This window comes from Pongo abelii, chromosome 10, assembly GCF_028885655.2.
Source record: "Pongo abelii isolate AG06213 chromosome 10, NHGRI_mPonAbe1-v2.0_pri, whole genome shotgun sequence".
NCBI lineage: Eukaryota > Metazoa > Chordata > Mammalia > Primates > Hominidae > Pongo > Pongo abelii.
The window spans coordinates 7,515,766-7,541,005 of record NC_071995.2 but is presented as its reverse complement, the minus strand read 5'-3'; the positions used below and the strand labels follow the sequence as shown (position 1 = coordinate 7,541,005).

Sequence of the window (25,240 nt, the reverse complement as noted above, 5' to 3'; positions counted from 1 at the left end):
ATTCTGTTTTTCTCTTTTGACCAAGGATTGTGTTATGGAAGATTCTTTAATTGCTTATGTAATTTTAGTGTCCTGCGTAAATACAGCATATGAGAGTGTCCCACAGATATACCTTCAAACCCATTTCCTGGGGGTCTATTTTCCTCTAATATACAACAAATCTTAAAAGTTTCAGCCAAAAGACTTATGTGACCTTAAGTGAGGGAATACATCATATATGGAATTCCTTTTGTTCTAGAAATGAACAATAGTTCCTAGTAAAATGAATTGTGAGGACAATATTTTAGCATTAAAGCCATGAGTCCGTTGATTCAAAAAGGAATGTCCTATAGAAATAAGTAGATAAATGATGTTTTCAAATCCAGGAAGACTTTTTCTCCTTGGTCTCACTTATGACCCAGACTTTTGTCTATTTTGAAGATAGAAAGGAATTGTTAAAGATAGTGAATGGACGTAACCAGTGTGAAGAAGTGGGAAATGTCAATGTCCAGGATCGGGGGGAACTGTGTGTCATCAGAACTGGGATGCTAATAGTTGTTTGTAATTAACTGGGTTAACACTTTATAGTCAACACAAATTTTCATCCTAATGTTAGTGCTTAATCCAAGAATATATAGATGTTTCATACATCCCTGCTTTGGAGATGAATCAGCTCTCTGGGTATGCAAACACTATGGTTGGGGGATGTGTTAGTCCATTTGCATTGCTATGAAGGAATACTGGAGACTGGGTAATTTATAAAGAAAAGTGGTTTGTTTGGTTCATGGTTCTGCAGGCTGTACATGAATCATGGAACCAGCAACTGCTTCTGGTGAGGGGCTCAGAAACCTTAAAATCATGGCAGAAGGCCAAGGGGAAGTCAGCATATCACATGGAAAGAGGAAGCAAGAGAGAAGGGAGCAAGGTGGTGGGGGAGGTGCCAGGTGCCAGGTTCTCTGAACAACCAGCTCCCCTGTGAACTCATTACTGCAGGGAGGGTCCAAAGCCATTCATGAGAGATCCTCCTCCATGACCAAAACACCTCCCACAGGCCCCACCTTCAATACTGGGAAACCACATTTCAACCTCAGATTCGGAGGGGACAAAACATCCAAACCATATCAGGGGAATAATAATGGTAATCATAATTTGGATACTGGAGTTATTTGTTTTAGTAAGACTTTGAACAAATGGAAATTTTAAAAAGAAAATCTATGTTCAAATTTGTCATAATGATTTATTCTTTAAAAAGGAAACTAGCAATATCATCTTTAAGCATTATCTCAGAATTTTAGGCTATTCTGTTTTCCTTTTAATGTCTAGAAAGTATTGTTCCATGTTTTATGACTTTCCCTTTTCTCTTGAAAAGGGAGAATTGTTGTTTTTGTTTAATTTTCTCTGAAAGGCATCCATCTTAGTCTCTGGGTGCTTTTAAAATTTTGTTTTCTTTTTTCTCTCTTTAGTTTCCAGCTATTTTACTATTATGTGCTTAGATGTCATTTTCTTTGTGTTCCTGCACTTGTAGTTTATGGTGATGCTTGAATTTTGGCTATATTTGAAGAGTCTCAATTTTTGGCAAATTCTTAACTATTTTTTATTTTTTTATATATATTTTTATTTTTATTTTTATTTTTTATTTTTTTGAGATGGAGTCTTGTTCTGTCACCTAGGCTGGAGTGCAGTGGTGTGATCTCAGCTCACTGCAACCTCTGCCTCCTGGGTTCAAGCGATTCTCCTGCCTCAGCCTCCCGAGTAGCTGGGACTACAGGCGCGTGCCATCATGCCCAGCTAATTTTTGTATTTTTAGTGGAGACGGGGTTTCACCGTATTAGCCAGGATGGTCTCGTCGCTCTCCTGACCTCGTGATCCTCCCGCCTCAGCCTCCCTAAGTGCTAGGATGACAGACGTGAGCCACCGCGCCTGGCCTTTTTTTTTTTTTTTTTTTTTTTTTGGATACAGACTCTCGCTCTGTCACCCAGGCTGGAGTGCGGTGGTGTGATCTCAGCTCACTGCAACCTCTGCCTCCTAGATTCAAGCGATCCTCCTGCCTCAGCCTCCCGAGTAGCTGGGTTTAGGCGCACACCACCATGCCCAGCTGATTTTTGTATTTTTCATAGAGATGGGGTTTTACCATGTTGGCCAGGCTGGTCTCGAACTCCTGACCTCAACTGATCTGCCCGCCTTGGTCCCCAAAGTGCTGAGATTACAGGCGTGAGCCACTGAGCCTGGCCTTTAACTATTATATTTTCACATATTTCTTCTGCTGAATTCTCTATCTTTTTACTCTCTGGAACTCCATTTACACAAATATTTGTCTTCTTATTCCCTACTTTGTTCCTCTTGAAATCTTTTTTTCCTGCATTTCCTGTGATTTTGTCTTTTTCTGCTTGATTCTGCTTATATTTTACAGTATGCTAATACTTTTTTCTTTGATGAATTTTGTTAATCTATTGTGTTATTAATTACTGTATTTTTCAGTTCTAGAACCTTCATTTGGTTTATTTTTGTAGTTTTTATTTTTCTGCCAAAATTTTCAGTCTTGCCTTTTATTTTGTTGTACATATTAAGGATGGTAATTTACAGTCTATTTCTGGTAATTCACACCTCCTGTTGATTGTGTCTTTTTTTCCTCTTGACTTTTAATCATGTTATCTTCTCCATACTTTTATTATTTCTGAGAGAGTAAGATGCACAATTCATGAAAAATTATAAAGCCAATTGGAGGTGTAGGATAATCTTATGTTTTTGGCAGAAGGCAATCTCAGATAACCTTAATTCAGTCACAATTAGAGATTAAATCTTGGCTTCAGTTTCTACAAAGGCTAGTCTGTTCAAGTCCTTATTTCTAGAAATGTACCCTTTACGACAGGGGTCTCCAACCCCCCGGGGCTGTAAACTGGTACCGGTCACGGTGTGTTAGGAATTGGGCCACGCAGCGGGCGGTGAGAGGCGGGCAAGAGAGCATTTACTGATAGAGCTCTACCTCCTCTCAGATCAGGGCTGGCATTAGATTCTCACAGGAGCACAAACCCTATTGTGAACTGTGCATTTGGGGGATCTAGGTTGCTCACTCCCTATGAGAATCTAATGCCTGATTATCTGAGGCAGAACAGTTTCATCCTGAAACCATCGCTGTCCCCTCCATTCCCCCCGGCCCCCGTGGAAAAATTTTCTTCCACAAAACCAGTCTTCGGTGCCAAAAAGGTTGGGAACTGCTGTTATTGAGGGTCTCCTTTGGTGGGTTCTGAACTTTGTGTGCTACATTTAGGCGGATTTTACATAAATTAGTATACGAAAATAAAACTTACTTTATGAGGAGATTTTGAATACACTTAAATATATTTACAAATGACACATGGCTTCCTTTCTTATGCTTACTTAAAAAAACACATTTTGAATTAATATTCCTTATCAATTGACTATCTCTTTTAAAATACATAACACTAAGATAATCTCTTCTTGGAAAAATGCTAATTCCATCTGTAGGTTTATAAACTTACTGTATGGCCTCAGTGATCTCACCTTCCATAGAAGTCATATACACATGCAGTAGCAATTAGAAGTATGATTCTTCTTTATTTCTTCTTTTTTTTCCCTTGGATGACTGGTTGGATGTTGGGCACCAAGGAGAGAAAAAGGAAAGCAAACCATGCTGGGCATCGGCTATCTCCCTTTTTATCCTACGCTCTTTCCTAGACCTGGTAGTCAAAAAAGTACAAGTACAAAACAGAAGCAGGGAAAGGCTTTTGCAAGGAACAGAATCTCAGCTCAAAATATCAAAAGCAGAGGCAGTGTTTTGACTCAAAGAGCTGGCGTGCCCAATTGTGAATCACTTTGAGTATGCCTAGATCCAAGGTTCCACATTATTTCTGGGAATCTATTTCCTTAATCAATTATTAGATTAAGAAAAGAACATCTAAATAGTTAGAAGAGAAAATTTGGAGTGTTCTTGCCACAAATAAAATACAAATTTTTGAGGTGGTGGATATCCAAATTACTCTAATTTGAATATTTCACACTGTATATAGGTATCAGAATATCACATGTATCCCCAAAATACATACAACCGATATGTATCAATAAAAATACAAAAATAGAAATAGTTTAAAAATAATAGAATATTTCTTGAATCTAGAAATATATTAAAATAATAATACACTGTGACTAACTGTCTTTCAATGAGTGAATGGGGTAACAAAGTTCTATATTCTCACTGTGGTAATAGTTACACAAATTAATACCTGTATTACAACTCAAAGAACTGTACACACACAAATGCACACAAAACCAGTCAATTTTACTGTGTTAATTTATTAAATAAAGGTAAATAATCTGTAAAAAAAATCTCATTCATTTAACTGAGAGATATGGGGACAAAACAAGCAATTGGAGAGAGAGAGACAAACAGACAGACAATGTATTCTTGGATTCTTGGAAGACCTAGGCATATATATGAGTTATATATATGTAGTGGTCAGTTTTGCTAAGTGTAAAAATATATATGTACACAAACAGTTGGCCTTTAGAATCTGTGGGTTTCATATCCATGGAGTCAACCAACCGCTGATTGAAACTTTGCATTTAGTTGAATCTGTGGGTGTGAAACCAGCAGATATAGAAGGCCAACTAAGGGACTTGAGCATCTGCAGATTTTAATATCCATGGAAGTCTTGGAACCACACCCCTGTGGATATGGTGAGGTGATTTTGTGTGTGTGTGTGTATGGCTGTGTGTGTGTATATATATACATATCTTCAAATTCTCAGGCTTTCCTTATTTCCATATTTCTTTATATCACTTAGCGAAATTGATCACTATATATATATGTATATATATATATAAATCCAGATTCTCAGCCTTTCCTTATTTCCTTATTTCTTTATATCACTTAGTAAAATTGACCACTACATATGATATATATACATAGTGGTCATTTGCTAAGTGATATAAAGAAATAAGGAAATAAGGAAGGGCTGAGAATTTGAATTAAATCAACAGAGCATTTTAATAATATAACAAGCCCATAATTTATGGCTGGTCACACTTGCTTTCACCTTTAGAAGTTTTATTTTTCATTTGTTTCATTTGTTCCATTTCATTCAAGAGTAAATTCCTGTAAGATGAATAATTGGAAGTTATATTGCAAGAATTTGGAGTTAAATGTTCATTTAAAGGAAGAAAAATTTTTGAAATAGGAAAAAGAGGATGATCACAGTGATGACAATGATATCTTATTGCCACTGCTTATACACAGTTATAAGTTCTAAAATGTTTGCTGGCTAGACTCAGAGCCAGCAAAGGCTCATATTTTGGCAACAAATTTACATGCATTCTTGACCTTTGATTGATTTATTGTGATTCACAATCAGAGAGGGCATTTCTACTCTCTGTTGTGCTTTATTCCCCAAATGCCAGAGATTCTGGTGGATTGTCAACATCATAGTATGATCCTTTCCTGGGATAGATTCTATTACATTAAACTTGTACTTGTGCAAGAATTTTAAAAAGCAAGAGTTAGACATTCATTGAATCTCAATTTATTATATATTTGTGTTTATTTGGATAACAGGATCTGGAATCTGAAGTTTCCGATCAAAACTTCACCTGGGCTTTGTGTTTATATCTCTGTTTCAGATAGTAGTGATCTTGAACTAAGGCTTGTAGGTGGAACTAACCGCTGTATGGGGAGAGTAGAGCTGAAAATCCAAGGAAGGTGGGGGACCATATGCCACCATAAGTGGAACAATGCTGCAGCCGATGTCGTATGCAAGCAGTTGGGATGTGGAACTGCACTTCACTTCGCTGGCTTGCCTCATTTGCAGTCAGGGTCTGATATCGTATGGCTCGATGGTGTCTCCTGCTCCGGTAATGAATCTTTTCTTTGGGACTGCAGACATTCCGGAACCGTAAATTTTGACTGTCTTCATCAAAACGATGTGTCTGTGATCTGCTCAGGTAAGACTACATCCACGTGATTACATCAGATAAAATTCCTTTTTTGGAGAACTAGGACCAAACCCTGAAGAAGTTACAACCAATTGTGATGTGTAAGAATTGACACTTTCAATTTTTCCTTAGGGAACATGCCTGCATTTTATGCAGCATATTACATTGTAAGCCTCATGGGAATAAGGTTTTTACCCGCCCCCAACATACCATTTTACTTAATTCTAATTGGTGCAACAAAATGTCCAATCTAGTCAAAATTGCTATTAATCTATACTAGTGTATGGCTTATATTAATATTCAGTATAATTTTAAAATGTGTAATCACTTTGCATATTCATAGACACAACTATATTTTTCTATGTTATAACTGAATTTGTTTTAGCACTTCCTTTCATTAAAATAAACTATTTCCAAAGAGTACCTATTTAAAAATTTATGACTTTGCTAATTACTTTGTACCTTATACTAGTAAAATTTTTGTCTGCAGCCATTTGTTTTCTAGTTTGCAACTTTCAACTACAAGCAAGTTACCCCTCGCTGCTTATTTATAGTTTTGTATATCAGGGGTTAAAATATCCCTCATATTTCTCTCACAGTAGTATTTTGTGTTCAAAGATGTAATGAAACCTGTTCACTCTCTTAATAAGATTAAACCCACACCTTCTAATATTTTTATGAAAGGAGAATCCCTAGATGTAGAGCCAACTATTTTCCTCTGAGAGTCAGTTTGTCTTGATGGAAGAGGCTTCTTTCGTAAATTATTACTGACCTTACTGTACCAGCCTTACACAGGATGCCTTAATCTTATTTCCTATAGAATTTGAGATCAGGTCACATCTTTTAAGAAGAGTTTTTCTTAAGTCTAGAGTATGCAGCAGGGAACGATATACATAGAAAAACATATGTAGACAAAGAGGTTTATGGGTTTAGCTGTACCTTAGCCACAGGATTTATGCTATCCTCATAGGACTTTTGGGAAAGATAATATATTCAGAACATGTTTTAATCCTTTTCTTTCTGTTTATACTAGTTTGCTTGCAAGTTTTATCTGGGGACCAACCACTTTCACCATTCAAAAGAGTTTCCCACAGTATATTTAATCAATCCATCATTTTATAAGAAAAATTTTTCTCCACATAACAGAAAAGAGAGGTAGAGAAAAGTTAGGAGAGAAAAGAGGGAGACATGAGAAGATGAGAGAGATGAGAGAAGGGGGGGGAGGAAACAGAAAGAGAGAGAGAATCTTAATCATTTTGATAAATTTTCTTACAATGAAGTGAATTCATAACAGTGTACTTCTGACTTGATATAACATCCCTAACTGTCAGACCAGTTGCTACTCAATCTCTGGAACTTCTGGAACTATGTGCCTCTGGAAGAGTAAGGAAGGGCCATGAAGAATGATGCAGATGTGAAAATAAGGCTGGAAAACAGTCCCAACAGTGAAAACAGATGTGTATGGCCAACCCACAGGAAAATGGGTAGTTAGATACATTGGCCTTCTCTTCAGCCCTGTAGTCAAAGGATTTTTTTTTTTCCCAAACAAAAACAGTTCACAGTTTCACAGTTTAAAATCTGTCACTTGATAATTACATGACCCTGTATAAATCAATCTCCAAGTTGCAGATTTCTTATATCATGACTAGGATGACAGCATTAAATAAAATAGTGCAGGGAAAATACCTAAAATGTGCCAGGCAACCAGGAAGTTCTCAATAGGTATAGGTATGATTATTCTCATCATTATTACCTACATTATTTATAGGAAAATAAACCTCCAAATCTCCCAAGACTAACCTATTCAATGTGAACCAGATTTCTCACTAGATAGCAAATTATGTTTTTGTAATGATGTATGAAAAGCTTGAATAATGGGAGAAGATGAGACATAGAAATTATATCTCCTTTCCTCAATTATTTCAAGAAAAGTTCTCCACATTTTTACTTTCTTGAGGTTATTTAATATATTTATGTGTAAGCATGAAAAAGCAGAGTCACGGGAACACAAAGAAGTAACGTGATGTATATGCTGATGGAGCAAAAACACACGGTTCCTTCAAAAATTACCACTGAACAAATTTCATTTCCTATGACAAATATGTTTAATAAGCAAAGGCTTGCTTCTTCATAGAAAACAGTATGAGAAAGAACACGTTTCTATTTAAATCCAAGAGAGACTTTTTCCTAATTGCGCATTCTTTTTGTCCCTTTTCTTTCTGAAGTTACTGAAATGCAAGTATTTCCCAACACTTTATTTTATTTTACGGTGTTAAAAATAGTCACTCTAATATTTTGAAAATTAATGTAATTAATGATTTATAGGATTATACGGCTTTTTATTGTAATGCTTAGTTTCTTAAATTTTAGCAAGGCTAAAGCAAGGTTCTTAGGATTATAATTTCAATTTTCGTATTTAAAAGAAGATTTAAATCTTTAAAATTTCAATCTTTAAAATTTTAGAACAAAATGATTTCCAGTCTTTACTTTTCTCAGTATGTGAAAGATACATCTAATCTTCACATGGGGGTGGGGGGTTGGAGGAGAGGGATGCTGATATTGTCCCAAACCCAATTCAGACGTTTCTCTGTGACTTCTTTAAAATTTCAATCTTTAAAATCTTTAAAATTTAAATCTTTAAAATTTCTACCTTTTCTCAGTATGTGAAGGATACGTCTAATCTTCACATGGTGGGGGCAGGGTTGGAGGGGAGGGACGCTGATGATATTGTCCCAAACCCAATTCAGACATTTCTCTGTGACTTCATCCTAGATGGAGCAGATCTGGAACTGCGATTAGCAGATGGAAGTAACAATTGTTCAGGGAGAGTAGAGGTGAGAATCCATGAACAGTGGTGGACAATATGTGACCAGAACTGGAAGAATGAACAAGCCCTTGTGGTTTGTAAGCAGCTAGGATGTCCGTTTAACGTCTTTGGCAGTCGTCGTGCTAAACCTAGTAATGAAGCTAGAGACATATGGATAAACAGCATATCTTGCACTGGGAATGAGTCAGCTCTCTGGGACTGCACGTATGACGGAAAAGCAAAGCGAACATGCTTCCGAAGATCAGATGCTGGAGTAATTTGTTCTGGTAAGGTTCAAAGATCATGAGAGTGTACACATTTGAATTTTTAGAAATAATTTGTTGGGAGGTTAGAAACAATAGCTTGAAGAAAAGATTTTCTGGACCTTAAAAAAACCCCAAAATACTCTTAAGCTGCACAAAGAACTTTTCAAATGCACATTGTAAGAAGAGAGTTTCTTCTCACTAGCAGTCTCCCCTGAAATCAGATGCAGCCGCTACCACTGCATGAGTATAATCTGTATCTCTAAAATAACTGGGCAACCTCTCTTCATAGAAAACTAATGAGTTGTACTAATTTACAGTTTTCTTAACAGTTTTTCTGCTGCTTTTTAACTTTTTAATTTAATAATATACATTGTTTATTTCTGATTATAAATTAAGGCTTATTATAGAGAATTGGGAATATATACAAATCCAAATAGCTGATATAGATATATTTATATGCATATGTTGATACGATGTATAATTCTGTAAGTATCTAGAATGTCATTAGTAGAATTGAAAACAAAGAAAATCTATGTGTATATTACTTATGAAATGTTTTAAGTATAAAACATTTACTTTTAAACAGAAAAAAAACAGGTTAGATATTTAAAAAACAAAGCTAGGTGCAGTGGCTCACAGCTGTAACCCCAACGCTTTGGGAGACTAACACAGGAAGATCACCTGAGGCCAAGATTCACAATCAACTTGGGTAATATAGCAAGACTCCCTCTGCAAAAAATTTTAAAATTAGCTGGTTATGGTGGTGCATGCCTGTGGTCCTAGCTACTCAGTAGGCTAAGGCGGGAGGATTGCTTGATCCCAGAAATTCGAGGCTCAGTGAGCCATGATTGGGTCACTGCACTCCAGCCTGGGCAACAGAGTGAGACCTCATCTTGTAAAAAAAAAAATGAAATAAATAAATAAAATCGAGACAGCATTATTCTCTGTGGCACTTTATGAAGGGAAAAAAAGGAATATTTAGAGTCCTAAGTGGGAGGGGGCACAGGTGTCCAGGGAGTATTGTGAGCCTACATAACCATTTCCAACGATGCTATTTACATGAGGGTATACCTGATAGTCTTATTATTTATTGATATCCTAAAAGCCTGATAGATGATAGATATAGGATAAATGAAGAATGATGTTCTTGTAAATGAAACACACACACACACACAAATACCTTATATGTGGATGGAAGTATAGAAATATAAATAATGCAACTCCTTATTTTGTATCTTGTTTCTCACTTGCTATAACATTTGCATTTTCCCACACCCTTAAACTAATTACTTAAAAATTAAAATTAAAAAACTTTATGTTATTCTATGATATGTGTACAGTAAATTTAACCTGATCTCTATTGTTGGTGTTAGGCTGTTGGGTAACTTTTCGCTATTAATATACTAACCTGCCATTCTTGAATGTATACCTTACATATACCTTATATTCAAGAATGTCAGGTTAGTATAATATATAATGGTATCCAGAAATTGCAGAGTGGAATTTGTTTTATGAATCTATTTATCTATTCTGTTCACATTTAATGTGATCAATTTGGTAGGCAAAGTTAACTATCAATTCTTTTGTACATATTAATTTTATTTTACTTTTGTCTTTCCTATAGATTGATATAAAACATTATAAAAATTGCTTTTTGCTTTTTGGAAACTACTTTTTCAAATTATAAACCCAGTGAAAAGGTCAAAATACAAAAAAATTAAAGTAATTTTTTAAATCCACATGCAATGCTACCATTCATTCAATTCTTTTGTGATTTTTTTGTTGTTTATGTTTCTGGATCGTGTGTGTGTGTGTGTGTGTGTGTACCCTTTGTGCTGAACAATATACCACAGACATATTCCACATGGCCATTACTAATCTATCTTAATATTAAAGGCTACTTATTATATTGCATAAATGTACTATAATTTATTTAACTATCTCATAATCTTAAGTTTTAAAAGATTTTCAAATTTTTACTGTTAAAAATATGATTTTATTTGATATACTGAGAAATACATTTTTCACACTTGATTATGTAGTTTGCCAAATACTTAAAAATGAAATTGTCATGTAAAACCATATGCCTCTTTTTTAAAGTCTTGGATATATATTAACAAATTATCATCTATTAATTGTGTTTTTTTCTTCTATTCAATTTCAATTCCCTATTATTCCAGTATATCATATTAACACTGAATATTTTCATATTTTAGAATCACTGTTAATCTGATTTTTAAAATATAATAATATTAATTAACATTTATTTAATATTTATGGTGTGACAGGCAGTGTTCTATTAGTTTACATGTATGGGTTCATGGAATCCTCATGGAATCCTAGGAAGGGGGTTATTATTCTAATCTCTGTTTTACAGTGAGGAAATAGAGGTACTGAGAGAAAGTAACTCACCCAGGTCACTCAGCTATCAGGGCAGTAGTGAAGCTGGAGTTCAAATATAAACTGATTTAGCTCCAAAGTCAATGCTTGAAAATCTTACTTCCTTGATAACAAATGAGAGCTTTTTCCCAATTCTTTATCGGCAACTTATTTGTATTTGTTTATGTGTTAGCTTTTCTGGTTCTTTGGCCATTTTTCTGTTGTGTGATGTCTTTGTCTTCACAATGTGTAAGAACTCTGTGTATTTTATAGAGTCCCTTTATAAAATACATAACCCCCCTCTTCTATTTCTAGAACCATCACATTTTAACTACTGTAGCTTTCTATAGGCTAATATGTACTGAGATTATATATTCCCTAAGTATCCTTATTTTTCATAAAATTTCTTGCTACTTTTTCCTTTTCATTCTTCCAAATATGGATTACAATTAGAATTGTTTTTAAGGTAATATTAAACATATGAATTGGTTGGGCATGGTGGCACATGCCTGTTGTCCCAGCAACTCAGGAGGCTGAGGCAGGAATATCACTTGAGCCCAGGAGATAGAGACTGTAAGGTGCTATGATTGCACCTGTAAATAGCCACTCCACTCCAGCCTGGGCAACATAGCAAAACCCAGCCTATTAAAATACAATATAAATATAAATTGGTTTGATTTGTGCAGAAATTTTATCATTATACTATCCAGTTATCCTATACTAGAACAGGATATACTACTTCATTTATATATTTATTTGCATCAGGAATTTAAATTTTTTTCTTTGCTTTGTTTCTATGAATTTTTATTTAGTATATCTGGAAATGATATATATTATATATGCATATATCATATATCTGTTCATACACCCATACTTTTAACCTACACTGAATACATTGGTTTCCATTATATCGTGGAAGCACTTGGTGACATACTCAAAACTTTATGTGTAAGGATGTCCATAGCAGCATAATTTGTGAAAATGAAAAATTAACCATAACATAGGTAACCAATAATTGTGTCTTGGTTAAATAACTTACTGAATCTCTATATCTCTATATGATGGTTTCCTATGCAATCGTTAAATATTATGTTTTAAAATACACACACACACATACTAGTTTGAATAGAATGTAAGATTATTATATACCTTGTCATATGGAATGAGTTGTCATGGAAGAGTTGTCATACTGGATAGCAAGTAAAGAAATTGGAAGGCTTTTAGAATTTTTAAAGTGACCCATTATAAAATATTATACCTTTCCTATATCATAATAGTACCTGCATCATAAAATATTTCTTGGCTGGGCACGGTGGCTCACACCTGTAACCCTGGCACTTTGGGAGGCTGAAAGGAGGTCAGGAGTTCTAGACCAGCCTGGGCAACATGGTGAAACCCTGTCTCTACTGAAAATACAAAAAATAGCTGGCTGTGGTGGTGTGCACCTGTAATCCCAGCTACTCAGGAGGCTAAGGTGGGAGGATTGCTTAAACCCTGAAGGCAAAGGTTGTAGTGAACCAAGATTGTGCCACAGCACTGTAGCATGGGTGACAGAGTGAGACCCTGGAAAGAAAAGAAAAGAAAAGAAAGAGAGAGAGAGAGGGAGGGAGGGAGGGAAAGGAAAAAGAGAAAGAAAGAAGGAAGGAAGGAAGGAAGGAAAGAAAGAAAGAAAGAAAGAAAGAAAGAAAGAAAGAAAGAAAGAAAGAAAGAAAGAAAGAAAGAAGGAAAGAAAGAAAGAGAAAAGAGAAAGAAAGGGAGGAAGGGGAAGAAGAAGAAGAGGAAGAAGAAGAAGGAGGAGGGAGGGGAAGGAAGGAAGGAAAAGAAAGAAAAAGAAAGAAGGAAAGAAATCAGAAAAAAAGAAAAAGAGAAAGAAGAATGAAAGAAGAGAGAGAAGAAAGGAAAGAAAGAAGAGAGAAAGAAAGTGAAAGAGGAGAGAGAGAGAAAGAGAGAAAGAAAAGAAGGAAAGTAGAAAGAAAGGAAGAAAGAGGAAAAAAAGAAGAGAGAAAGAAAATGAAAGACAGAAAGGAAGAAAAAAGAAGAAAAAGAGAGAAAGAAAGAAAAGGAAAAGGAGGGAGGAAGGAAGGAAGGAAGGAAATAAAATTCTAAAATTTTCTCAATATTTCTCAAGTACTTTGAACAGTGGAAAAATTAAGAATTAAAAAGGAATTCATTTTATGAAAGGGCAGTTTCATGTACATATGCCTCCCTTTATCTTATAAAACATGAGTGGACAAACTAAAATGACGACTATGAGGGGATGAACTTTGGTGCTAATGCTGGACTCCACTGCAGAAACCTGCCAGTGTTATCTCCTGAATGTATCCATACCTCAAAGAACTTCTCTGCATGCTTCCATGTTGCTCATCTTATCCAAATCCATCATTCTTGGAGGCTTTATAACATTCCCCAGGCTTTACTTCAGTAAATTTGCTGTCGTTGTTTCATGCTTTAGAGACACCTTCTCTACAAAATTGAATAAAAAATTGTCAAAAGAAAGAAAACCAAACTTTTCATCCACAAGTGTGCCTAATATTTCACCTATTAGGCAAAGCCTTATAGTGGTGAATTTACAGTCTTTTCAGTCCTCTGAAAAGACCCTCTCATTTGATCTCAAATATGTGGTTTTGTCTTGCTTGCAGATAAGGCAGATCTGGATCTAAGGCTTGTCGGGGCTGATAGCCCCTGTTATGGGAGATTGGAGGTGAAATACCAAGGAGAGTGGGGGACTGTGTGTCATGACAGATGGAGCACAAGGAATGCAGCTGTTGTGTGTAAACAATTGGGATGTGGAAAGCCTATGCATGTGTTTGGTATGACCTATTTTAAAGAAGCATCAGGACCTATTTGGCTGGATGACGTTTCTTGCATTGGAAATGAGTCAAATATCTGGGACTGTAAACACAGTGGATGGGGAAAGCATAATTGTATACACAGAGAGGATGTGATTGTAACCTGCTCAGGTAAGACTTGTTCTTGTTTATTATTTCCTGACAAGAGAAATAGTATTCCTCATAGGAAGGGCTTCTGGGTCTATAAACTGGCTCACATCTGGGAATTGATTGAGGGGACATGACTCTTGTCTTTAAATTAGACTTCAGTTCACTTCACCTGGAACTCTTCCACTTATGCAGGTAAAGTAAGAAATTAGTAGACAACCCTGACTACGACCCTTTGGATCCCTTCCCCTACCATATACAGAAGTGGTCTGGCCTTTCAACTTCATTAAGCGTAGGCCACCTTTGGATACATGTTTCACCCAACCAGTCCAACAAACTATTAGAGGCTTTCTAACCCTTAGCTGCATCATTAAATCTAGAATCTCTGCTTAGGGCTCATATCAGTAAATTCACCCCGATCCAACTTTATGTTCCTTCCAGCATTATCTCACAACTTTAGTATTCATTCCCACATATATTCTGATTTCTGTTTGTGTAAATTGGAAAAATCATGGTTGTTTGTGTGCACTTCCACATGAGACACTTTGTACCTCACGTTTTGGAGCCTGCTGGGACTTGAGTCTAGATGTAAAGAGGGCTGATGGGATGGGTGCTGAGGAGAATCAGGAGTGCCTTTCAAGGCAGTTATCTCAGGAGAGATTCAATTTCTTCAAGCAAAGTAGGATTAATATTCTCATACAGAGGTGGGTGGTTGTCTCTACTGTTAAAGGAGAAACAGTAGAATTTAGGGTTTCAATGTTCCCAACCTCATCAGGTCTTCCCCTATGGCCCCATCCTAATTTTCAGAATTCTATGCCATCCCAATCAAATCCCTCACTTAGACAGTAGACATCTTGTGAGGCTGAGAATTCAGTACCTTACCAGGTGAAGGTTTTCAGTAATCTCAGTTCTGTGGCTATAAGAGACACGAGTTTCTTTCTGGGAAGACATCAAAACTTGCAGGTCATATTGCAGTTCAGCTAGGAATTTGAATCTCGAAGCTCATCCTTTTCAAAGGGGAGCAGCCAGCCAATCTTATTATGCTTGTAAGTTTGGCAAAAATGTCCTAGGTTATCAAATATATGTTCACTCAGAACTTTGCCTACTGCAAGTATTTGATTAGGAATATGTAATGATGAGATTTTGTATATATCTATTGCCACATCATGCCATGGATTATCAGTGCCCTCTTTACTACTGGATATAGAATCATTAGTGTCATTAAATTTTTATCAGATTAGAGAACCAATTCTAGAATCAATTTATGAATTACAGTATCAATTCATAAAACTCATCCTTAAGATTTTGTTCCTCTAGAACCACTATTAGTACCAAAATCTGCGTTATTCAGGGTTCTCCAGGAAAACAAAACCAATAGAATGTGAGCCTGTCTTCTCTCTCTCTCTGTGTGTGTGTGTGTGTGTCTGTGTGTGTGTGTCTGTGTGTGTGCATATGTATGTATGTAGAGAGAGAGAAGGAGAGAGAGAGAGACAGAGATTTATTTTAAAGAATTGGTTCATCAATTTTATAAGCAATTATGGGGGCTTGCAAGTCCAAAAACTGAAGAGGAAGCCAGCAGACTGCAGAGAAGAGCTGATGTTGCAGTCTTGAATCTCAAGAAAATGCGGAGGTAGAATTCCTTCTTTCTTGGGGGACTTCAGTCTTCTCTTTTAAGGTCTTCAACTGATTGGATGAGGCCCACCCACGTTATGGAGGATAATTGGCTATACTCAAAGTCTGTTGATTTAAAGGTTAATCACATCTGAAAAAATACCTTCACAGCACCATCTAGACTGGTGTTTGACCAAATAACTGGGTATCGTAGCCCAGCCAAGTTGACATATAAAATAAACCATCACACCCATTAACTACTTGCTTCATTGTTCTTGGTGCAGGTAATGCAACATGGGGCCTGAGACTGGTGGGTGGCAGCAACCGCTGCTCAGGAAGACTGGAGGTGTACTTTCAAGGACGGTGGGGCACAGTGTGTGATGATGGCTGGAACGGTAATGCTGCAGCTGTGGTGTGTAACCAGCTGGACTGCCCATCTTCTATCATTGGCATGGGTCTGGGAAACGCTTCTACAGGATATGGAAAAATTTGGCTCGATGATGTTTCCTGTGATGGAGATGAGTCAGATCTCTGGTCATGCAGGAACAGTGGGTGGGGAAATAATGACTGCAGTCACAGTGAAGATGTTGGAGTGATCTGTTCTGGTAAGATACCAAAACCAGGGCTTCCTTAAAAGAAACTGCCTGGGTTCTCTAACATAACTTCTTTTTTCTTAATCAGTACATTTATGACCAAGTGCTCATTTCTCACTTTTTTAGAGCTAACCATACCTCATAGTCTCATTCATTTTTAGTATCTTTCTATGGGATCAAACCTGTTTTCTCAAGAAATGAAACTTCATTTTCTGATATCTACCCAAATTTTCCCAAAGTTAGTTTCATCAAACCACTAGTCAATACAATTCTACAAAAAGACATTATCCATAGTCAAATAGTTTAGGAAAAAATAATGAGAATTCAGTTATTTATTTAAATAAATAAACCTTTATGTTGAATCACCCAGTTTCTCAAAAATTGGTACCCAAGATGACTCAAATACTCATTGTTACCTGAAAGACTTATCTATGTAAGATAAATCCCAATAGCATTAGAACAAATAAACTTCATCCAGAGGTCTGGGTTTATGGTTTATACAATTTTTTTTATTATTATACTTTAAGTTCTAGGGTACATGTGCACAATGTGCAGGTTTGTTACATAGGTATACATGTGCCATGTTGGTTTGCTGCACCCATCAACTCATCATTTACATTAGGTATTTCTCCTAATGCTATCCCTCCCCCAGTCCCCCACCAACTGACAGGCCCCAGTGGGTGATGTTCCCCACCCTGTGTCCAAGTGTTCTCATTGTTCAATTCCCACCTATGAGTGAGAACATGTGGTGTTTGGTTTTCTGTCCTTGTGACAATTTGCTCAGAATGATGGTTTCCAGCTTCATGCACGTCCCTGCAAAGGACATGAACTCATTCTTTTTTATGGCTGTGTAGTATCCCATGGTGTATATGTGCCACATTTTCTTAATCCAGTCTATCACTGATGGACATCTGTGTTGGTTCCAAGTCTTTGCTATTGTGAATAGTGCCACAATAAACATATGTGTACATGTGACTTTATAGCAGCATGATTTATAATCCTTTGTGTATATACCCAGTAATGGGATTGCTGGGTCAAATGGTATTTCTAGTTCTAGATCCTTGAGGAATTGCCACACTGTCTTCCACAATGGTTGAACTAATTTACACTGCCACCAACAGTGTAAAAGCGTTCCTATTTCTCCACATCCTCTCCAGCATGTGTTGTTTCCTGACTTTTTATTTATTTATTTTTTTATTATTATACTTTAAGTTTTAGGGTACATGTGCACAATGTGCAGGTTTGTTACATATGTATACATGTGCCATGTTGGTGTGCTGCACCCATTAACTGGTCATTTAGCATTGGGTATATCTCCTAATGCTATCCCTCCCCCCTCCGCCCACCTCACAACAGTCCCCAGAGTGTGATGTTCCCCTTCCTGTGTCCATGTGTTCTCATTGTTCAATTCCCACCTATGAGTGAGAACATGCTGTGTTTGGTTTTTTTGTCCTTGAGATAGTTTGCTGAGAATGATGGTTTCCAGCTTCATTCATGTCCCTGCAAAGGACATGAACTCATCGTTTTTTATGGCTGCATAGTATTTCATGGTGTATATGTGCCACATTTTCTTAATCCAGTCTATCATTGTTGGACATTTGGGTTGGTTCCAAGTCTTTGCTATTGTGAATAGTGCCGCAATAAACATACGTGTGCATGTGTCTTTATAGCAGCATGATTTATAATCCTTTGGGTATATACCCAGTAATGGGATGGCTGGGTCAAATGGTATTTCTAGTTCTAGATCCCTGAGGAATCACCACACCGACTACCACAATGGTTGAGCTAGTTTACAGTCCCACCAACAGTATAAAAGTGTTCCTATTTCTCCACATCCTCTTCAGCACCTGTTGTTTCCTGACTTTTTAATGACTGCCATTCTAACTGGTGTAAGATGGTATCTCATTGTGGTTTTGATTCGCGTTTCTCGGATGACCAGTGATGATGAGCATTTTCTCATGTGTCTGTTGGCTGCATAGATGTCTTCTTTTGAGAAGTGTCTGTTCATATCCTTTGCCTACTTTTTGATGGAGTTGTTTGTTTTTTTCTTATAAATTTGTTTAAGTTCTTTGTAGATTCTGGATATTAGCCCTTTGTCAGATGGGTAGATTGTAAAAATTTTTTCCCATTCTGTAGGTTGCCTGTTCACTCTGATGATAGTTTCTTTTGCTGTGCAGAAGCTCTTTAGTTTAATTAGATCCCATTTGTCAATTTTGGCTTTTGTTGTCATTGTTTTTGGTGTTTTAGTCATGAAGTCCTTGCCCATGCTTATGTCCTGAATGGTATTGCCTAGGTTTTCTTCTAGGGTTTTTATGGTTTTAGGTCTAACATTGACGTCTTTAATTCATCTTGAATTAATTTTTGTGTAAGGTGTAAGGAAGGGATCCAGTTTCAGCTTTCTCCATATGGCTAGCCAGTTTTCCCAGCACCATTTATTAAATAGGGAATCCTTTCCCCATTGCTTGTTTTTCTCAGGTTTGTCAAAGATCAGATAGTTTTACCTATGTGACATTATTTCTGAGGGCTCTGTTCTGTTCCATTTGTCTATATCTCTGTTTTGGTACCGGTACCATGCTGTTTTGGTTGCTATAGCCTTGTAGTATAGTTTGAAGTCAGGTAGCATGATGCCTCTAGCTTTGTTCTTTTTGTAGTTTTTTCCAATTCCGTGAAGAAAGTCATTGGTAGCTTGATGGGGAAGGCACTGAATCTATAAATTACCTTGGGCAATATGGCCATTTTCACGATATTGATTCTTTCTATCCACGAGCATGGAATGTTCTTCCATTTGTTTGTGTCCTCTTTTATTTCGTTGAGCAGTGGTTTGTAGTTCTCCTTGAAGAAGTCCTTCACATCCCTTGTAAGTTGGATTCCTAGGTATTTTATTCTCTTTGTAGCAAATGTGAATGGGAGTTCACTCATGATTTGGCTCTGTTTGTCTGTTATTTGTGTATAGGAATGCTTGTAGTTTTTGCACATTGATTTTGTATCCTGAGACTTTGCTGAAGTTGCTTATCAGTTTAAGGAGATTTTGGGCTGAGACGATGGGGTTTTCTAAATATACAATCATGTCATCTGCAAACAGGGACAATTTGACTTCCTCTTTTCCTAACTGAATACCCTTTATTTCTTTCTTTCAATTCCATGAACATGCAATGTTCTTCCATTTGTTTGTATCCTCTTTATTTCATTTGTTTGTACTCTTTATTCCATTTGTTTGTACCCTTTATTTCAATTCCATGAACATGGAATGTTCTTCCATTTGTTTGTATCCTCTTCTATTTCATTGAGCAGTGGTTTGTAGTTCTCCTTGAAAAGGTCCTTCACATCCCTTGTAAGTTGGATTCCTAAGTATTCCATTCTCTTTGAAGCAATTGTGAATGGGAGTTCACTCATGATTTGGCTGTTTGTCTGTTATTGGTGTATAAGAATGCTTGTGATTTTTGTACATTGATTTTGTATCCTGAGACTTTGCTGAAGTTGCTTATCAGTTTAAGGAGATTTTGGGCTGAGACGATGGGGTTTTCTAAATATACAATCATGTCATCTGCAAACAGGGACAATTTGACTTCCTCTTTTCCTAACTGAATACCCTTTATTTCTTTCTTTCAATTCCATGAACATGGAATGTTCTTCCATTTGTTTGTATCCTCTTTATTTCATTTGTTTGTACTCTTTATTCCATTTGTTTGTACCCTTTATTTCAATTCCATGAACATGGAATGTTCTTCCATTTGTTTGTATCCTCTTCTATTTCATTGAGCAGTGGTTTGTAGTTCTCCTTGAAAAGGTCCTTCACAACCCTTGTAAGTTGGATTCCTAAGTATTCCATTCTCTTTGAAGCAATTGTGAATGGGAGTTCACTCATGATTTGGCTGTTTGTCTGTTATTGGTGTATAAGAATGCTTGTGATTTTTGTACATTGATTTTGTATCCTGAGACTTTGCTGAAGTTGCTTATCAGCTTAAGGAGATTTTGGGCGGAGACAATGGGGTTTTCTAGATATACAAGCATATCGTCTGCAAACAGGGACAATTTGACTTCCTCTTTTCCTAACTGAATACCCTTTATTTCTTTCTCTTGCCTGATTGCCCTGGCCGGAACTTACAACACTATGTTGAATAGGAGTGGTAAGAGAGGGCATCCTTGTCTTGTGCCAGTTTTCAAAGGGAATTCTTCCAGTTTTTGCCCCTTCAGTATGATATTGGCTATGGATTTGTCATAAATAGCTCTTACTATTTTGAGATACGGTCCATCAATACCTAGTTTATTGAGAGTTTTTAGCATGAAGCAGTGTTGAATTTTGTCTAAGGCCTTTTCTGCATCTATTGAGATAATCATGTGGTTTTTGTCATTGGTTCTGTTTATGTGATGGATTACGTTTGTTGATTTCCGTATGTTGAACCAGCCTGGCATCCCAGGGATGAAGCCAACTTGACCGTGGTGGATAGGCTTTTTGATGTGCTGCTGGATTCGGTTTGCCAGTATTTTATTGAGGATTTTTGCATCGATGTTCATCAGGGTTATTGGTTTAAAATTCTCTTTTTTTGTTTTGTCTCTGCCAGGCTTTGGTATCAGGATGATGTTGGCCTCATAAAATGAGTTAGGGAGGATTCCTTCCTTTTCTATTGATTGGATTAGTTTCAGAAAGAATGGTACCAGCCCCTCTTTTTACCTCTGGTAGAATTCGGCTCTGAATCCATCTGGTCCTGGACTTTTTTTGATTGGTAGGCTATTAATTATTGCCTCAATTTCAGAGCCAGTTATTGGTCTATTCAGAGATTCAACTTCTTCCTGGTTTAAGTCTTGGGAGGGTGTATGTGTCCAGGAATTTATCCATTTCTTCTAGATTTTCTAGTTTATTTGCGTAGAGGTGTTTATAGTGTTCTCTGATGGTAGTTTGTATTTCTGTAGGATTTGTGGTGATATCCCCTTTGTCATTTTCTATTGCATCTATTTGATTCTTCTCTCTTTTCTTCTTTATTAGTTTTGCTAGTAGTCTATCAATTTTGTTAATCTTTTTGAAAAACCAGCTTCTGGATTCGTTGATTTTTTGAAGGTTTTTTTGTGTCTCTATCTCCTTCAGTTCTGCTCTGATCTTGGTTATTTCTTGCCTTCTGCTAGCTTTTGAATTTGTTTCCTCTTGCTTCTCTAGTTCTTTTAATTGTGGTATTAGGGTGTTGATTTTAGTTCTTTCCTGCTTTCTCTTGTGGGCATTTAGTGCTATAAATTTCCCTCTACACACTGCTTTAAATGTGTCCCAGAGATTCTGGTATATTGTGTCTTTGTTCTCACTGGTTTCAAAGAACATCTTTATTTCTGCCTTCATTTCGTTATTTATCCAGTAATCATTCAGGAGCAGGTTGTTCAGTTTCCATGTAGTTGTGTGGTTTTGTGTGAGTTTCTTAATCCTGAGTTCTAATTTGATTGCGCTGTGGTCTGAGAGACTGTTTGTTGTGATTTCTGTTCTTTTACATTTGCTGAGGACTGCTTTACTTCCAATTATGTGGTCAATTTTAGAATAAGTGTGATCTAATGCTGAGAAGAATGTATATTCTGTTGATTTGCTGTGGAGAGTTCTGTAGATGTCTATTAAGTCCTCTTGGTGCAGAGCTGAGTTCAAGTCCTGGATATCCTTGTTAACTTTCTGTCTCATTGATCTGTCTAATATTCACAGTGGGGTGTTAAAGTCTCCCATTAATATTGTGTGGGAGTGTAAGTCTCTTTGTAGGTCTCTAAGGACTTGCTTTATGAATCTGGGTGCTCCTGTATTGGGTGCATATATATTTAGGATAGTTAGCTCTTCTTGTTGAATTGATCCCTTTACCATTGTGTAACGGCATGGTTTAAAGTCTGTTTTATCAGAGACTAGGATTGCAACCCCTGCTCTTTTTTGCATTCCAATTGCTTGGTAGATCTTCCTCCATCCCTTTATTTTAAGCCTATGTGTGTCTCTGAAGGTGATGGGTCTCCTGAATACAGCACACTGACGGGTCTTGAGTCTATATCCAAGTCTTCAATCACTGATATCCTTTCTTTCACTTGATTGAATTGACTATTGAAGCTTGTGCATGTATCACAAAGTTCTTGTGCCATGGTTTTCAGCTCCATCAGGTCATTTAAGGTCTTCTCTACACTGTTTATTCTAGTTAGCCATTCGTCTAACCTTTTTTCAAGGTTTTTAAGCTTCCTTGCCATGGGTTAGAACATGCCCCTTTAGTTCAGAGAAGTTTGTTATTACAGACCTTCTGAAGCCTACTTCTGTCAGCTCGCCAAAGTTATTCTCTGTCCAGCTTTGTTCTGTTGCTGGCGGGGAGCTGCGCTCCTTTGGAGGAGAAGAGGCACTCTGGTTTTTAGAATTTTCTACTTTGCTGCTCTGGTTTCTCCCCATCTTTGCAGTTTTATCTACCTTTGGTCTTTGATGTTGGTGACCTACAGATGAGGTTTTGGTGTGGTTATCCTTTTTGTTGATGTTGATACTATTCCTTTCTGTTTGTTAGTTTTCCTTCTAACAGTCAGGTCCCTCAGCTGCAGGCCTGTTGGAGTTTGCTGGAGGTCCACTCCAGATCCTGTTTGCCTGGGTATCAACAGCAGAGGCTCAGTTGGAAATGCAGAAATTACCTGTCTTCTGCGTTGATCACACTGGGAGCTGCAGACCAGAGCTGTTTCTATTCGGCCATCCTTTATATAATTTTAAAGATGTCAAGAATTGCCTTGTAGATTCCTTCTCTAAGACCAAAGTTTTTATTAGACAACTTTAAAATGGTGCAAAGAAAAATTTGATACACAACCACCCATGTAATACAATTTTAAAAGAGTTGGACTCCCTGATTCAGATACATCATTGGTCTTTGGGCTTCCTTGTTTTCAACATATTTATTCCTTAGTCTATACGTTCTTTTCTAAGATGAGTGGATAAGATATTAAATTATGTTTTAAGGAATCATTAAGCTCTGATATAGACTTGAAATTTTCCTTTTAAATTTTCATAATTCTATTCTCCCTTTTAATGTAGGTAGACATAGAGTTATGATTTACAAATAATCACAATCTTTCTTCAGAGAAGATCTTCCAATTTGAATTTTACCTGTTGTTTTCTGGAAGCTTGTTCTTCCAATGCACTATTCTCTTATTATTTTTACTGATCTATAATGTGTGTACATATTTATGGGGTAAATGTGACATATTAACTCAAGCATGGAATGCGGCATGAGTGTAAATCATCAAGTCAGGGTATTTAGGATATCCTTCTCCTCAAATATTTATCATTTCTTTGTGTTGATAACATTTCAAATCTTCTCTTCTAGCTATTTTAAAATATACAATATATTGTTTTTTAACTATAGTCACCCTACTGTGCTATTGAACACTAGAACTTATTCCTTCTGTTTAACTGTATGTTTGTACCTATTAACCTACCTCTCTTCATCCTGCCCGCCCACCACACACACACCCTTCCCAGCCTCTGGTAACTATCATTTACTCTCTGTCTCCATGAGATGACTTTTTTAGCTCCCATATATGAGTGAGAACGTATGATATTTGTCTTTCTGTGCCTGGCTTATTCTGCATAACAGAATGTCATCCAGGCCATCCGTGTTGCTGCAAATAGTAAGAATTCATTCTTTTTTAGGACTGAATAGTATTCCATTGTGTATGTATATATATATATATATATATATATATATACACCATGTTTAATTATTCATTCATCCTTTGATGGACACTTAGGTTGATTTCATATCATGGCTATTGTGAATAGTGCTGCAACAAACATGGGGGTACATTTGTTCCTTTGTTTTTTAGTTTTTAAAATTATTTTTAAAAATGCCTGTGGGTACATGCTAGGTATATATATTTATGGAGTACATGAGACATTCTGATACAGGTGTGCAATGTGAAATAAGCACACTGAGGAAAATGGGGTTTCCATCCCCTCAAGCATTTATCCTTTGTGTTACAAGCAATCCAATTACATTCTTTAACTTATTTAAAAATATACAATTAAGTTATTATTGACTATAGTCACCCTATTGTGCTATCAATAGTAGGTCTTATTCATTTTCTCTGTTTTTTTTTTGTACCCATTCACCATCGCCACCTTCTCTCTCTAGCCTCCCATTACCCTTCCCAGCCTCTGATAAACATCCTTCTACTCTCTATGTCCATGAATTCAATTGTTTTGATTTTTAGATCCCAGAAATAAGTGAGAGCATGTGATGTTTGCCTTCCTGTACCTGGCTTGTTTCACTTAACATAATAGCACATGAAAAAGGGCTCAACATCATTGATCATCAGAGAAGTGCAAATCAAAAATACAATGAGATATCATATTACCCCAGTTAAATGGTTTATGTCCAAAAGACGGGCAATAACAAATGCTGGTGAGGATGTGGAGAAAAGGGAACCCTTGAACACTGTTGGTGAGAATGTAAATTAATACAACCACTATGGGGAACAGTTTGGAGGTTCCTCACAAAACTAAAAATTGGGCTACCATGTGATTCAGCAATCCCATTGCTGGGTATATACCTCCAAAAAGGAGATCAATGTATCAAAGAGATATCTGCACTCCTACGTTTGTTGCAGCACTGTTTACAATTGCTAAGATTTGGAAGCAATCTAAGTGTCCATCAACAGATGAATGGTTAAGGAAAATGTGGTACATATACACAAAGAAGTACTATTCAGACAAAAAAGAATGAGATTCAATGATTTGCAACAACA

At 36.6% G+C, this 25,240-nt stretch overlaps 1 protein-coding gene across 3 annotated transcripts in view; it reads left to right on the top strand.

The window, feature by feature from the left end:
• Positions 1-25,240, top strand: part of CD163L1 (CD163 molecule like 1) — a 91,271-nt gene that overhangs the window by 29,803 nt on the left and 36,228 nt on the right. For all 3 annotated transcript variants that reach the window (XM_063712006.1, XM_063712007.1, XM_063712008.1), the window contains 4 exons: positions 5,614-5,934; positions 8,698-9,018; positions 14,016-14,336; positions 16,208-16,528. In XM_063712006.1, coding sequence (XP_063568076.1) covers positions 5,614-5,934; positions 8,698-9,018; positions 14,016-14,336; positions 16,208-16,528 — 1,284 coding nt within the window. The remainder of the gene's footprint in view (positions 1-5,613; positions 5,935-8,697; positions 9,019-14,015; positions 14,337-16,207; positions 16,529-25,240) is intronic.